This window comes from Strongylocentrotus purpuratus, unplaced genomic scaffold (assembly GCF_000002235.5).
Source record: "Strongylocentrotus purpuratus isolate Spur 01 unplaced genomic scaffold, Spur_5.0 spur5_scaffold_9, whole genome shotgun sequence".
In the NCBI taxonomy this organism is placed as follows: domain Eukaryota; kingdom Metazoa; phylum Echinodermata; class Echinoidea; order Camarodonta; family Strongylocentrotidae; genus Strongylocentrotus; species Strongylocentrotus purpuratus.
Genome location: NW_022145615.1, coordinates 15641258 through 15658448, shown reverse-complemented (window position 1 = coordinate 15658448; position 17191 = coordinate 15641258). Strand labels below are relative to the sequence as shown.

The window sequence follows — 17191 nt, the reverse complement described above, 5'->3', positions numbered from 1 at the left end:
TTATCGACCCAGGTGGGTGTTTCACAAAGATCTTAAGTTGAACTTGTCTCTAAGTTGGACTTAAAAATTATGGAAAGCCGTTAGCATCTTTGAAAATAGAAATTTCAATCTATAGAAAACTTATTCTATAGAATTCTATAGAGGAAACCGCTTTCTATAGAGAATCCTTAAAAGTTCTATAGAGAATCTGGAATGTTATAGAGTTCTATAGAACTCTATAAAGCGTTCTATAGAATTCTATACAACTTTTTTGTAAGGGCAGAGCTAACCACCTGTACACAATAGACCATTGGTTTGGTTTGGTTTTATTTTCCGTATAAAAAATCAAATACATACAAGAATACAATTATTTACAATTAATACAAATCAAGAATTAAAAACGGCTGGAAAGTTCTATTCAGAGCCATAATTATTAAAATGGCTCTGTTCTTCCTAGAGGTCCAGAAATAATCAAACATAGAAATAAAACACAAAATATTACAAAAATATAACATTACAAACGCACTATCTACAACCCCCCCCCCCCCAACCCTCTATAACACATTATGAATACGACTGTTACCATCCCTCCCCCCCCCCCTCCTCGTTTACACCAAAAGTTTATACATCCGAAATCTAGTATCCATTCTTTTAGGCCCTGCCGAAATAGATCGAGTGTGTTCGGTCTACGTGAGTTAATCGGTAGTTCATTATACAATTTAGATCCGCGATACAAGAATGTTCGTTTTCAATAATTATTTTTAGGTTTGGGCAAGACTAAGTTATCGACATGTCTTAGGGCATAATTGGTTTCTTTGTAAAAGAGATTATTCTGCATAATAATCTGGAGTTAAATTGTGGAAAAACCATTCCAAGGAGATCTATAAAAAAAAACATAGTTCTCATTACTAAATGAAAAACATTGCTTTTGGTTCTTCATTTGACTCTCTTCCTTTCTTTAATTAAACCATGGACCTATTACCGATGGACATTTAACGTGATTCTTTCTTTGATGCAATGATAGTCACCGCTTTCTGATTATGTGCATCTTAATGAGAACATTCAGCTGTTTTAACAATAACGACTGCGTAAGCATTTTCGGGCATTGACAAAGGAGCAGTTTCCCTCTCTTGGGCTTTGTTTGGATGGTGTGCTCTGTAAGAGTATGTCTTCAATAAAAACATCCCCAATGGGGAGCAGCAAAGTTGAAAAGTAGACGATTTGGGCGATATGAAATTTATTATTACTGATTTTCACACTTTTGCACGCACCAATGACCTTATAAAACAATTAGAAGGCCATGATCTTTATCAGCCCTGTGCGTTGTAATTCTGGAATAGTATGAGGAAATTTGGGGAAACGGGATTTTAAATCACAAACAATCCAAACAAAACCTATCTGGTAATATCAACATGTTTTTCAAATATAGAACACAGTACACGGAACAACAATTTCCAATTATTAACCAGAACTGCATGCACATCGATTTCCCATGATTTAAGCGTTCTATTATCTTCTGCGCATGTAGATTAACATGTTTAAAATCACTATCTTGATTCTGTCCCGGCTTATCGGCGGTGACCATCATGAGATCAAAGTAAAGAAACATGTACGGAATGTTATTGAGACGACATTGACGGAGACAATTACAATGAATTCGTTGAAACGATGAATGTCCATTCGTAATAGGTCCATGATTAAACCAACTGAATCCTCTCTGCGGGAAACTCAATTCAATGAAACATAATATCACTGATGCAAAATTTGGTTCTCAAAATGACAGAAAATATCCACTCCAGACCTGATCTCATACAAACTGTCTGTTTCTTAAAAACATAATATAAAACTTACGTTCCAACTACCAAACAACAAACTTCCATTATCTCCTTCTTCACCCAGATATACTTATTATACCAGATACGCTCTAAAATATATAAGCATAATATTCCCCTTTAATAGGCCCTGACCAGCGCACTGTTTTTTTCTCAAAAACTATGCAGTCTTAGAAGGTGCATTATTATTGGAAGGGTGTTATAAACAAAACTTCAAACTTAATAACATTCTAACCTTCAAAAACACGTTAACTATCTTATGCCTGTTATGTTTGACTACAATACATAGACCTACATCAGCGTTCTTTCTCCAAATATGAAAAATGTTTTAGGAAATATCAGGAAATAAAATGAGTGAAAAACAAACAAATAAAGATATAATGACGCGAATTTTAAAAAGGGTGAACGGAAACAAAATATAAGTCATACTAATGTCCGAAAATCTTTCTCCTTTTCTCCGATCTCATCACGAATTCGACACAGATAGAGTTCATCTATGTTTACACTATCCAGGATTGTCTGATGTGCATTAATTGCAGATTGCTACTTTTGCGCTTCGCGCTTAACATTTAGCTCGTTGCTTTATAACGCTGCGTCTTTGCATTTGGCGCACTGCATTTCTATGATACTGTTGATTGAACAAATTTAATAATTTCATCAATTCCTGATGAAGCCGTATGAGCGAGAATTCAATTTATTCTCGTCTCATATTGTCTCATTTACTTCGTATATATGTGTAGCCGGTACGCTCATTTGGGCAACTAATTTGATCTAAAGGGGCGCTAGAGCCATAGAAGAGCCGGGCTGGGTTCATAGAGATATATACTTAATAAGGCTGGCTGGGTTGTAGGTAGGCACTTTTTAGGCGACTTTGACGTGAGGCGGAAGTGAATTCACAGTAAAGGTCACGCGAGGCAAATGTTACTGATGGTCACACACACTCATCTCACTCTACGTTCGCCACATAGTAAATCCAACATGACTCTGTCTTTGTTTGCATAATTTAATTGCTTTAAATTCTATATTCTAAAGAAGGCCCTATTATTTTCATTAAATTCGGGTTGCGCGCAATAATTACTCTTGCTAAATAAAATTCAACGTTGATTGTTTTAATTCAGTATATGACACCTCATTCTACGTAACTCCGGGAAGCTCCAACACCGGCGCCGGTATTGGAGCTTCCCGGAGTTACATTCTACGTTCGCCTCACCTCACTGTACGTTCGTACATACATCCCCCCCCCCCCACTCCGAGAACGGACGGACCCCATGCGTGTTGCCAAAATGTCCTTTTCGTAACAAAAGAAAAAGGTCGACCCGTATTTACACACCGGACTTTTGCTGAAAGGGGGGGGGGGGGAGGGCTGCTGAAAAAGGCTCGTATAGAAAAGAAAAAGGTCGAGCCGTATTGACTTTACACACCGGACTTTTGCTGAAAAGGGGGGGGGGGGTCGGTTGGAACCCGCATATGCGTACCCTAAATAACACTGAGTGGGGGGGGGGGGGGGGCGGGCATACATCCAACATGATTTAGTTTGCCTTGAATTGTTTTGAATTCTATAGTCGCCGATTAATAGGCCTATAGGAATACAATTATTGTGCAAAATCTCATGTTAAAACCTAAACACAGAAGTCATTAAGGGAAAAGAAACATAAATGTTTTAATTCACTGTATAGGCCTATACACCTCATTCTACGTTCGCCTCACCTCACTGTACTTTCGCCACATAATTCTCTCTCAAATCCAACATGACTTTGTTTGCATTGAATTGTTTTGAATTCTATAGTCGCCGATTAATAGGCCTATATGAATATAATTATTGTGCAAAATCTCATGTTAAAACCTAAACACAGAAATCATTAAGGGAAAAGAAACATAAATGTTTGAATTCGCTGTATAGGCCTATACACCTCACTCTACGTTCACCTCACCTCACTGTACTTTCGCCACATAATTCTCTCTCTCAAATCCAACATGACTTTGTTTGCATTGAATTGTTTTGAATTATATAGTCTAGATTAATAGGTCTATATGAATATATTAATTGTGTCGAATCTCATATTAGAACCTAAATATACTGAAGTAGATGTTTAAATTTACTAAAGGCCTGTGACCTCACTCTACGTCCCGCCCCCCCCCCCCCCACTCCGAGAACGGACGGACCCCATGCGTGTTGCCAAAATGTCCTTTTCGTAACAAAAGAAAAAGGTCGACCCGTATTGACTTTACACACCGGACTTTTGCTGAAAAGTGGGGGGGGGGGGGGGGGGGGGGGGGGGTGCTGAAAAAGGCTCGTATACAAAAGAAAAAGGGCGAGCCGTATTGACTTTACAAACCGGACCGGGGGGTCGGTTGGAACACGCATATGCGTACCCTGGTTCTAGGACAATTACCCCCTGGGCAATCACCCCCCGGAAAATTACCCCCCGGAAAACTACCCCCCAAGGACAATTACCCCCCGGAAAATTACCCCCCGGAGAATTACCCCCTGAGGACAATAACCCCCTAAGGACAATTACCCCCCGGAAATTTACCCCCCGGAGAATTACCCCCCGAGGACAATTACCCCCCAAGGACAATTACCCCCCGGAAATTTACCCCCCGGAAAACTACCCCCCGAGGACAACTACCCCCGAGGACAATTACCCCCCGAGGACAATTACCCCCCGAGGACAATTACCCCCCCAAGGACAATTACCCCCCGGAAAACTACCCCCCGAGGACAACTACCCCCGAGGACAATTACCCCCCGAGGACAATTACCCCCCAAGGACAATTACCCCCCGGAAAACAACCCCCCGAGGACAATTACCCCCCGGAAAACTACCCCCTGAGGAATTACCCCCCGAGGACAATTACCCGCCCCCATGGATAACTACGCCTGAGGACAACTACCCCCCCCCCCCCGAAGACAATCAGGATTCAATAGCAAAAGACGATTTGACACATTGAGAGATGTTGTGAAGGCTACGAGCCCATAAAATCCCGTGCATGAACCCACATTCGTTCAAATACTTGCGCGTGATGTTCCTCTCATTACTACACATTTTTCTTTAACTATAATGTATGCAACACCACTGTGGTTGCTGTTTTCTACGAAGGATTTCTCTTGAGCAGCGTTATTTCAAATTTTTGTTAGACACAGTGCCCTCTTAAGAAATGAAAAGTTTCGCCCAATCTTAAATTCTTCACAAACTATTTATTTTGCATCACTCTGGCATTCGTCAAGAGCTATGTACACACGTATGGGCACATTTGTTTCTTGATTTAGTGAACGAGCAAGAAAAAAAAGGACAAGACACACTTATTTTCTTTTAATATGGCACCGTACATACCATATATTTAACTTGAAGGCAATTTTTATTTCAAAATAAATTACAGTACAAGAAAACATATTTGAGTTCACCATGACAACAGAAATATATATATATATATAAATATATATATTACATTACATTTATAAACATGAAGAGAACCTTTAGTTTGGAATAGATCGTGGATGAGGGCCTATTATGCATACAAAGACAAATATACTATCAGCTGATTAGAAAAGTTACAGAGGATGCATAAATAATGAAATCTTACATCCTAATTTCTTTGTTGGGCCATTTTGGGGGAGACTAGCTGTAACGCGTACTCATCTGCGCGCAATGTATTGTTAAATTTCTAAGAAATGTAAATTCCGTACTTTGATTTGATACATGCGTCTTCTGGCAATTGAATTCGATTTGATACATGCGTCTTCTGGCAATTGAATTCGATTTGATACATGCGTCTTCTGGCAATTGAATTTGATTCAATACTCGTGGCATATTAAGTCAAACTTCACAAAGATGGAATGGATACAGAGCGAGAGGGGTGGGCGAAAGCTCCTCCTGGGAGGATACATGTACGTCAAGCAAAAAGATTTGGCAGATGGGTACGAGGGCTTTGAATGTGAGCTACGAAGGAACACACGACAATGCAGAGCAAAAATTAAGGTAAGCATCAAACGTACCAACATATTGTGGAGTGAATGACTTGTACCAACCGTTTATTACAATACATAAGTCCCAGAGCCTATTGGTTCTACGCCACAGCCCATTGTCTAATATATTACCAATATGAAAATGATTAAGGTTGAACAGAGCCTAACAATTCATATAATAATTTCAATTTTTTTTAAATGGACACTAGCATAGCATAAATTTAAGTTAAAACTTTAGACGCACGGCTTCCTAGGACCAGTGATCTCTTTGGTCAATATAATTAATGGACAGTCGGCTCAAAAGGGTTGTTCCCCTAAACAGCTCCTTATAAATTCTTAACTGCAAACGTTTAAACGAATTCACCGAGACACAACTGTGTCCGTTTTTCTTACGTAACGTTTCCATAAAAATCAGAGGTCGCCATTGAGTCATAATTGACTCAACACACCTTAACCCTAATAAGGCCGGGGTGGCAGAGGGGGCACGTCCCCCCCCCCCCCCGGCCGCTCAAAAATATGTTAAAATCAGCCCTAAATTCGCCAAAATGTACTGAAAAACAGGGACGTGCCCCACGGGCCCCAAAATTCAATAATTGTTTGTAATAAAAAAAAATATAAATTTAAAAAAAAAATATATATATATATATATATATACAAATGCCTGACCTAAAAAGTTGACTCCAACGAAACAAAATGTCAAATTTACAATTTTCGTGACCAAAAAAAAAAGTGTCCGCTTACCAAACCCCCCCCCCCCCGCTTTTTCTGCGATTTTTATGGGACCAAAAAAAAGTGGGGTCCGCTTACCACCCCCCCCCCCCGCTTATTCAGCAATTTTTATGGGACCCAAAAAAAAGTTATCTCCGCTTACCCCCCCCCCCCCCCCCCCCCCCCGTTTATTCAGCGGCTGGCTGAGTCGTTGCGTTTTGGGGGACTAAAACAAAAATATTTATATGTTCTCTTACCCCCCCCCCCCGTGTGCCCCCCATATACGCACCCGGGAAGAAATTCCTGGATCCGCCCCTGGGCATTATGCCCCCCCCCCCTCCACGATTTTCTAATTGTTCGGGAACGCATATGGATGGCGCCCCGACGCTCGCTGACCTTTTTCTTTCGAGTCTTGCGCATCTTTAAAAGAATGTTTTTGAAAATCAGATGCTTAAATATGAATAATATATGATTTATGGGTAAAATGTGATTTATGACCTTATTTGCATAAATTACCATAAATATGCAAATAAGTGAATTTTTCAAAAATTATCATAGTATTGTATAATACACTTCACTTGACATGCGTGCAAATTTTCGCGGAGATCGGCCGTTTCACGGCAGCGATCTTAAGGGGGCATAATCACCCCCCCCCCCCCCCGGCCGTATTAAGAACTCAAAAAGTGATTCGGTAACATTGTTGAAGGTTGATTAAAAAACGGTGTAATTTTTGTATGAAATCTTACTTATTATATTCCTTTTACTGTACTTACAGGCAAAAAATCCTGAGAAAATTCTTAAACCACAAATAAATGCACGGTTTTCTTTGAAGCGGACACTGAGTAACACCCTTTAACAGTGATTAACAGTAAATTCTCCCAACCATTTTTGAATTTTCCAAACCGTTTTTCCATGAAAATAAGACATAAGACAGGCTTTTTAAAATCTTTCAACACTAAAATGTCTGGAATGTTATGAAGAGCCAGTTTGTTGCAATCGTCACAAGACGATGTACTTTCACCTGAAATGTAATTAAATTGTGATAATATAGTTGGGAGAATTAAGGAATCGATCAGTGAGATCAGTTTTTCCCAATGGTTATCATTAATAATGGTCCGTTTTCACTCAAACTTTCAGATTATCTTTAATTGTACATCTAGCAATGAAGTCACTGCCTTAGCACCATTTTCTCTCATATAAACAATGTTACCAAGTCCCTTTAAAGACCGAAAAATAAATGATTCGCAAGATCAATGTCATTGCTGTAGCTAAGGACAGCCAAATTGATGATTTTCCGCACTATATGCAAACATCACACTCGGACCTCCTTGCAGTGGTATTTTCAGAGGAGGGGAGGGGGTGGGCTGGCATTGCCTACCATAAGCACAAGGTAAAGGGGATAAAATAAGAATCACAGTTTAAACTTCATGAAATTAGTGTCGTTGCTTCAGTTCATAGAGGAACCGTAAGCTTATTAATGATCTACTGAGATCGTAATCAATTACTTAACGGTTATAGCTGAGCACAAGATTAAACAAATAACCACATTAAAATATTACTTAAAATTTGGAGACCGGCCTAAAACGCAAACATTTTCCGTAATATGCGTTGCCACCCTACTTTTCAGTGACGATGTTTCCATCATTTCATGGTTGACTGAGCACAAACAGAGGAAAAAAATTATTAAGTCATAAAGGTATTTCTTTACTTCTTGTTGTTGAAAGAAACTAAAGACGGCAAGCTAGTCAGTTACTTTCCCCCACATCGTATTTATTAGGTTATGCTTGAGTGAGCACAAATTAAAGATAGAATACAAAAAATGCAATGTCATATTAAACAATAAAGGACATCAATTTGTTTATGAATAGCGACCCCGATTTCGTATTATGAATAGCGGTCCTTAAGAGTAATGACCCCTAGATGTGAATTATGAATAGCGACCCTTATCTCACTTTATGAATAGCGGTCCTCAAGAATAACAGTCCTCACGCTTTTGTGAATAGCGGCCCTCTTTCCGTTTTATGAATAGCGGTTCTTCACGTATCGGAAGTTCCACGTAATAAATCGCGGTCCTTATGACTAGTGAGGTTACACTCCGAGCCAGCATGTTTATTAAGGGAAAAACATACAATCACACAAACACACAAACAAGAGAGGAATAGCCACATTTCAAAGGTGATGTAAATGAGTACCTGGTAGGAATTAATTCGTTGAAATGCTAGAGCGCCGCAGTGGCCGCCTTGCTAAAGCAAGGGTAATAATCGGGGCAGCGCCAGGAGCGTCACAACGTGACAGACATGTCCGCTATATAAGAAGCCACCATTATTAATATTATTATGAAGTAATGGATGGAGGTCAACGACCTTCTGAAAAACATTGTTCTACAATAAAGGAAGCAATGACATACATTTTAGGAATAAACATGGTTATTTTGTCTTTAATTTGTGCACAGTCAAACATGACATATAGGTCCAATATGATAAAAGTAACTGACAAGATATACCAAGTTTAATTTCTGTCAATATTAAATGAAATAGAGATATTAAGATTTGTTTTTGTTGTTAATGTTATTTTTTGTTCATTTTCGCTGACCTGAAGTTAGAATTGTGATTATTTTGTTCTTTAACTTGTGATCAGTCATCCATGAACTAACGGATGTTAAGCAGGGTAACAGGAGGTCATCGATGGGTGTGCATGGTGTTCGCATTCAGAGCTGACAAATCATCAATTTGACAGTCTCACTACAATTAAGCAAAGGCATTAATGTAGCTAATTTTCCAAATTTTGTCTTTAAAGATAGTATCACACATTTGCAAGCCCTCAAAATCTCGATGAGATTTTTTCTGCAGATGGCTTGTGATATGCAATACAATTTTTGAACAATACTCTGAAAGATTTAGAGCTCAACCCCTTCCAGTTATGAAGTAGGAAACAAAAATGTAATCAATTATTTTCTTTTATTTTCCTCATTTTCTATTACGGCGTCTACCAGACGCTTTAAGAAGGAAAATAATAAAATTGTCATTAATAATATTTTCAGTAATAATAATGACATTACATTATCGATAACATTGTGGCGTATCCGCACTCCTCTCCAATTTGCTCAGAAAATGTAATCAACTTAATTCTCTTCGTTGTTGATGACGGAATAGATTTCTTCCATACAAGGATTGGATAGGAAAACACATTTGAAATAGTATATTTAGGGTGCATGTATAACTGAAAATTTTGTCTAAGGAAAATAAAGATTTCTGATTTTTAGTACAGAGTAGAAGGGAGGGGAGTTTGCAACTTAAACAAAATAAAATCTTATCTTTAATCGGAATTCATTTAAACTTTCACCGACCCATTCCTCTCATTTACCTGCTTGATTAAGTATGACTGGCTACTTCTGGTTTCCACACAAATATTTCTGTAAAAGCACAGATACAATCCTGTTAAAGGTACTATTCCCATTTGCAGGCCAAAAAATGAAAAGGTTAAGTTCCAACGGCATTTGAAAGATAATACTAATTTAGAACTCTCCTAAAAAACGGGGGTTTGAAAATGTCTTTAAGTGGGAAAATAACAAATATTAGTTGTCGAATCGACTTAAGAGCTATAGAGCCAGTAAGTAACAGTCTGATTTTCAGACCATTGTACCGAATGGTCGTACGTTTTAAGCTGCGCAGTGATTCAATCAGTTTAATTTGGCCATTACAAGAAGTGGGTTATTGATGTAGGCAAATGCTTATGTACCCTTTACAGCTCATTTTATATATGTTATTACCAAAGAAGAAAAAAGGCCAGTCAGTCACTCAATAGTGTCTGACGGTGAAGTCTAGCAAGTAAACGGGTTTCCTTGCATAATTTGAATATTAGGACACTGCTAACGTTTATATTTCACAGATAGGACATACATGACATATTCATAATTCCTACAAAGTTCGACAGCATTAGATGTTTGCTGCAAAAGGGACATAGTATCTTTACGGTTCAAAGGAAATCCAACCCTTGTAACAATTCCATTGCTTTTAAGGAATGAAAGCAGATACATCAGAGAAACAGAATGGCAAAAGTTTGGAATAAATCGGACCAATGATAAGAAAATAATGAATGTTTGATATATGAGATCACTATATACATCCATGCAAATCTCAAATTGGCAATTCTCTCATTGGATTGTGCCGTAGTGACAAATAACCCTTCGTTTGTCTTGTACACAAATATGAAGATTTTTTTTTCTTCTCCCAAGCGCCTTCACCCTTGGGGCACTACTTAAAATATAATATGGAGAGTATATTATTACAGGTTCTCTAGAAATAATTGTTTGTGTGTAGGAACAAACGGGAAAGGGAGTGTCGTGGTCGAGTGGTTTAAGGCGCTTGACTTGGAGATGCGAAGGTCGAGGGTTCGAATCCCGACACGGCACTAATATCCTTTGGCAAGATATTAACCTGCACTTGCTACTCTCCACCCAGGTGTTAAATGGGTACCCGGTAGGATGCGACCGTCATTGTTGGTCAAACAGTTTTTGAGCGTCATGTAACGCCTGGCTGGAATGCTCCCCAGGGAGTGGAGATTGTGCACACATTGTGTGCGGGTAAGCACTGAATCCAATGACCGGGGTAATAATATATTTGTAAAGCGCTTAGAGACATTTGTATTTAGCGCTATATAAATTAAATTTATTATATTATTATATTATAAAGTTGTCTGCCGCTACTTTATACAGAAAATACCGATTCGGCTAATTCGAAGAGCCCTACCTATATTTTTTTTTTTATTATTATTTATTCATGGTTAAAAACAAATACAACTTGTGCCCGCATTCAGCAAAAGCTGTTTTTTCAGCGAGGCAGTGATTACATAAAATTCGAATAAAATTTAAAACAATGAAAATATAATTCACAAACAAATATGAAAGTTATAATAAATGAACATATTTACAGAAATTTAACTACAAAATCAAATCATAGTGACAAAGGGGAAAAAACCCAAAACAAACACAAAACAATCAAATAAACAATTAAGTTTGTATCTACGGGATGAAAGTGATTCTAACTTTCAAAAATTCAAACTTTGTTCAACACGCTTCACTAATTTTTCAGGTTTAGTCTTGAGAAGTTAACTATCAATGTTGGACTCCCCGTTAACAAAAAAATCACAAGGAGTTGCTTTTTAGGAAACTTAATTCGTTGTGTTGAGATCAACGTACATGTAGCTATTTAGGGTGAATTGCCGTTTGGTTAACAACCAGCCAGTCTACTATCCACTTTGTCCCATAATAGTTTCGTCTACTTATCGTTAGATCTAGCGGCCATCTAGGACGACAGTCATTCGGTCTAATCCCCAATTAATCTATTACCATTTGGTCTATTATTCATTTTGTCTGATTCCTAGTTTTCTAAATGCCCATTTCGTCTACCATCCATAATGCCTAATAATTAGTGGATGATTAATAGCCTATATATATGGGAATAATGTTTTATCTCTCTCAATCTCTCTCTCTCTCTCTCTCCCCACACTTCCTCTCTCTCTCTCTTTTTCTTTTTCTCTAATAGGTCATGGGTGATAACCAATTCCGCGATAGAACGGAGCATAACCATCCGCCTAACCATGGTAGAAGCAATGCTACGAAGGTTAAAGCAGCAACGAAGAGAAGGGCCACTGAGTCCAATGAAAGACCACAACAGGTGCTTATGGCGACACTATGCGAGGTAACAGAGGAAGGGCGGGCAGCGCTACCATCACTAAACAACATGAGGAGGAATATCCGGAGACAGCGCCAAGAGAACCCAAACGCCCTCCCCATTCCCATGACTGTGGAAGATCTGGAAATCCCTGTAGATCAACGATTGACGCTGGGTGGAGAGCTTTTCCTTTATCACGACTCTGGAAGAAACGACCCTCGCCGGATTTTAGTGTTTACTACGGAAAGGAACCTTCAGGTAAGAACAAGTGTTGGGGTTCATTGCCATTTGGCCTTCTACGGTTCCGCAATTTTAGGAAGTGCTGCAAAAGCATACGTATTGAGTAAAAAAGATTTCAGGATTCATTAGAATGAATTGAAATTGTGAGGTCATCATAAAGATATCCAAATACTTCCTATAAAATTGAAATTGAAATTAAATTAAAATTGGTTATTATTCTCGACAAAGTACAGGATCGGTTCTAGAACAATTCCCCTGAGGGGGTATTGTTCTGATACGACATGATCTCCTATTTCGATTATGTTTTTTAATTATCATGCTATGATAATTAAAAAACAGTAAGTAAGTAAATAAAATAGCTTGGAAATAATACATACAATTTTGCAAGTGAAACAGTTTGTTTGTTTGAAATATATAATATTCGATGCAAATGTATTCATTCTGTTTTGCTACTAGTTGCTGTCAACGTCTGAAAGTTGGTTCGCTGATGGCACGTTCAAGGTAGTGCCGACCATCTTCTTCCAGTTGTGGACAATCCACGCCACATATGAGGGACATGTGGTGCCTTTGGTTTATTGCCTCATGCTAAATAAGGACCAGGCGTCATATGCAAGGGTACTAGCAGCACTACAGGAGGGAAGGGCGTTCTACCCAACCAGAATCATGATCGACTACGAATTTGCAGCGAAGAACGCATTTTCCCAGGCATTTCCAAATGCTCACGTTCAAGGATGTCTTTTTCATCTCTGTCAGAGGATACATGAACGGGTATGGTTATATTTATATATTGACAGTTGATCCCTTTTTTTTACCCGCCATTTATTGATCAAATAGTACATTCAAGGCTCATGGCTAAAAAAAAAAAAAATAGTGATACAAATATTAGGTAGAGTTTGAAATTTGAGTAAGTGGACTTGCAAGCCATGATAAATGCTGAGGAGAGAGGGGGGGGGGGGGAGGACTCTAATAAATATTTTTTCTTTTAATCATCCTTTCAAGCCCAGTAACAAAAACTTTATATGATGATTAGAGGGTAGGGGGCTAGGGGCTATATCTCTTTTCGATTGTGCCTAAAACTGACCTGGAAAAAACACGGACCTCTAATCGCCAGGGGAGGGGGAGGGGGGAATATAATCGATAGTTATACTGAAAATTGGTAGGCCACAAGGAAGCTGAGTAGGATACAAGCATGTTATTTTCTCCTATAGGAAACGCTCATTGCGTATAGTCAGGCAAGGGAGAAAATTTCGGGCAGCCCTGGCGGATTCGGGCGAAAAAATAGGGGACAGCGGTTTGTTCCTCCCCCCTCCCCCACACTAAATGAACAGTTACCAATATCTATGCATTTTGCTCAATGGGTAGACAACAAACAATATTTCTGAAGTGTGAAAGGGCTGGTACATGTACTGTTATGAGTTTTATATTATTATTTTTAGATCAAGCAAGAAGGGCTGCAGGTGCTCTACAACGAGGATGAGGAGATCCGGACACAGGCGAGAATGATAGGAGCGATTGCATTTGTGCCAGTGGAAGACACCGTGGAGGCGTTTGAAGCCTTGGCAGGCATTGCAAGGGCAGAGCTGCAACCTGTCCTCAATTATTTTGAGGATACTTATGTGGGTCGACCTCAAAGAGCCGCGGGACATGGTCGCCAGGCAGCGAGGTTCCCGCCCATAATGTGGAACATGTTCAATGCGACACTGCAGGGGGAATTTCGCACGAACAATCATGTGGAGGGCTGGCACCGAAGGTTCCAGATCGGCGTCGGTGCCGACCACCCCTCGTTTTGGCAGTTTTTGACCTGCCTAAAACGGGAACATGCCATGAACGAAGTAACGATCGGACAAGCGCAAGCTGGAATGGCGCCTCCCGCACGTAGGAGAGTGTACCAAGATACCAATCTCCGGCTCATCAGGCTCGTTACTAATTACCATGGGAGAGACATTGTAGATTTTTTGAGGGGCGTGTCCCATAATCTTCACTAACGATCAGTCACCTATGCTATTGTACAGTTTTTGATCAGTCCAGTTGAATTGTTTTAACATGCAGGACCTCCCATTTACTTGGCATTACATTATATGGGATGTTTTGTTTTACATTAAGAGATGCGTATATACATTGTTGAATACAGAATGATATCATTTGATATCTTCTTTTTGTATGCATTTGATCGTTTTCAGGATAAAAGTTTCTATTTTTTTTAATTCTCTTTTTTACTGTTTCATGTTTATATGATAAGCATGATTAGCATCGGGCAAGCGCAAGCTGGAATGGCGCCTCCCGCACGTAGGAGAGTGTACCAAGATACCAATCTCCGGCTCATCAGGCTCGTTACTAATTACCATGGGAGAGACATTGTAGATTTTTTAAGGGGCGTGTCCCATAATCTTCACTAACGATCAGTCACCTATGCTATTGTACAGTTTTTGATCAGTCCAGGTGAATTGTTTTAACATGCAGGACCTCCCATTTACTTGGCATTACATTATATGGGATTTTTTGTTTTACATTAAGAGATGTGTTACGTATATACATTGTTGAATACAGAATGATATCATTTGATATCTTCTTTTTTTATGCATTTGATTGTTTTCAGGATAAAAGTTTCTAGTTTTTTTTTAATTCTCTTTTTTTACTGTTTCATGTTTATATGATAAGCATGATTGTGATGATCTTTGCCTCTGAGTTTTACTTTGGGATGTCAGAACTCTGTTTTTAGTACATGACTTTGATAAGTCTCCTCCTTTGGCTTCCTTCAAGACAGCAGGAAGGTGTTTTATTTGTGTTAATGTATCATTAATATTTATCATGTTTATCCTCTTCAAATATGGTTTTGGGCAATACGCGCCAAAATTTGCTGGACAGAAGTTTTATCGTTGCAGAAAAAGCTCTTCGTATTAATCGCAACTCTCAGTCGCGTTCCCTTACAAATCCTATATTCTTTGAAAATAGCATGTTAATAATTAATGACCTCTATCTCTTCCAGTTAGGCCAGTTTTTGTAAACTAACAGTAATGACATGCTCTCAATTTTATTCATGATGTGTTCCTCCCCCCACCCCCCTACAAAAAAATTACATTGTGGTGACTTTCATTTACCTCTTCTAAATACATTTATCTATGCCGGTCTCAAATTTTGGAACTTTTCACGTATTTGTACTAAACTTGCCCCATCACTCCATTCTTTTAAGCGAAAAGCGAACTCGTTTCTTTTACAATCTTATAAAACATATTAAATCTTCGCGTAGTCAACTCGTGTTTTACTCCCCCCCCCCCACAGATTGCGTTTGTGACCTTTCATATAATGTCAGTCTTCGTCCTATGTCTCTGTTGGATCATGTTCACCCAGACGTAGGAAAAGCATGTTGTTATACATTTTTAAATTATGAATTTATAATTCATAAGTTCTCATTTCACAATTTCAGATTAATCTGTTTTGTCTCCAAATGTATATGTATTTATTCCATATGTTTATTACTACCGTCTTTTGAGGGATCCACATTCTACAAATCCCGCTTCTCAGTAGATCCCTCCATTTTCACAGTTTTTTACTTTTAAACAAACGAAACATCACTTACAGCACATGTATACATTCTTTTGTAATTTAATTAATGATTTTCAAAATGATTTATGTAATTGATTTCTTGTCATAATTGTTTATATTGATAGTTCTGTTGGAAGTGAAAATAAAACTGAAAATTGAAACACTGTTTGAAATGCTATTAAAGTTATTCACTTGTGATAGAGAATGTAAATAGTTAAAATATTGCATCTTGTATGTCAATTTACCTCCGCAACATTTTAAGTTCAATACCTTTTCTTTTATATAAAGAATGATGACAAAACAAGAATAGGATTTTCACCACATTAACTCGTACACTAGAGAACCATAAACAGCTAAACAAAAAATAAATTTTAAGCACAGTCTAAGTAGACATATTCCTTTGCTTCCAGAATTCATGAAAAGTCAAAGTTTTAGGAGACTTGGAGGCCACACTGAATAACGTCAAACAAAGCTGGCGAGAAGCGAACATCGTCACTAATGCTTAAGCGTCCCTTCGATTTTTAATCTCTGTTAAACTCGTTAAGAACAAAAGCTTGTCAATTTCATATGGTTCATAGAATTACCATGACCACGTTTCAGGGGGAAAATAAAGTAAAAATGCCTGCTTTAACCTTTTCTGAGATGGAGGTAGTGGATGTTTCTATCTTTCATATGGCCTAGAGTTTGAAAAAGTTTCACCAATTAAAAATTAGAAAATTATGATTTGTTGAAGGTGCAAACACAAATATGCAACTCCGTGACGTGTCTTGTGAGCTCCCCGCCTATTTGCCCTGTGCTAGAAAACTTTAAAAAAATCTGTATTCTTCCTTAACAAATTTTCCACATACATTCACCCAAAATATAATTAAATATAATTATTGCAAATATGTTTATACACAACCCCTGTACGAAACAAATCTATGCCGTCATAAATAACTAAGAAAATGAAAGTTCATGACATTTTCTCTAAATAGCAATTTGAAGCGGAGCTCGCATTATACGTCACAGTGTTGCAAATTCCCTGGGTGTGATTGTCCTCGGAGGTAATGGTGTTTCGAGGGGGGGTAATTGTCCTCGGGGGGGGGGGTAGTTGTCCTCGGGGGGTAGTTTTCGGGGGGTAGTTGTCCTCGGGGGGTAATTGTCCTCGGGGGTAGTTGTCCATGGGGGGTAATTGTCCTGGGGGGTAGTTGTCCTCGGGGGTAGTTGTCCTCGGGGGGTAGTTGTCCTCGGGGGGTAATTGTCCTGGGGGG

At 38.7% G+C, this 17191-nt stretch overlaps 1 protein-coding gene across 1 annotated transcript; it reads left to right on the top strand.

Annotated features, from left to right (window-relative positions):
* The first annotated feature begins 5536 nt into the window (after nt 1–5536).
* On the top strand, nt 5537–16790 carry LOC115920726. The gene is made up of 4 exons (XM_030977246.1): nt 5537–5791; nt 12030–12416; nt 12855–13166; nt 13835–16790. Exons 1-4 carry the CDS (start codon nt 5645–5647, stop codon nt 14381–14383), a joined length of 1395 nt encoding a protein of 464 aa, XP_030833106.1. The 5' UTR covers nt 5537–5644; the 3' UTR covers nt 14384–16790.
* Nucleotides 16791–17191: the final 401 nt, after the last annotated feature.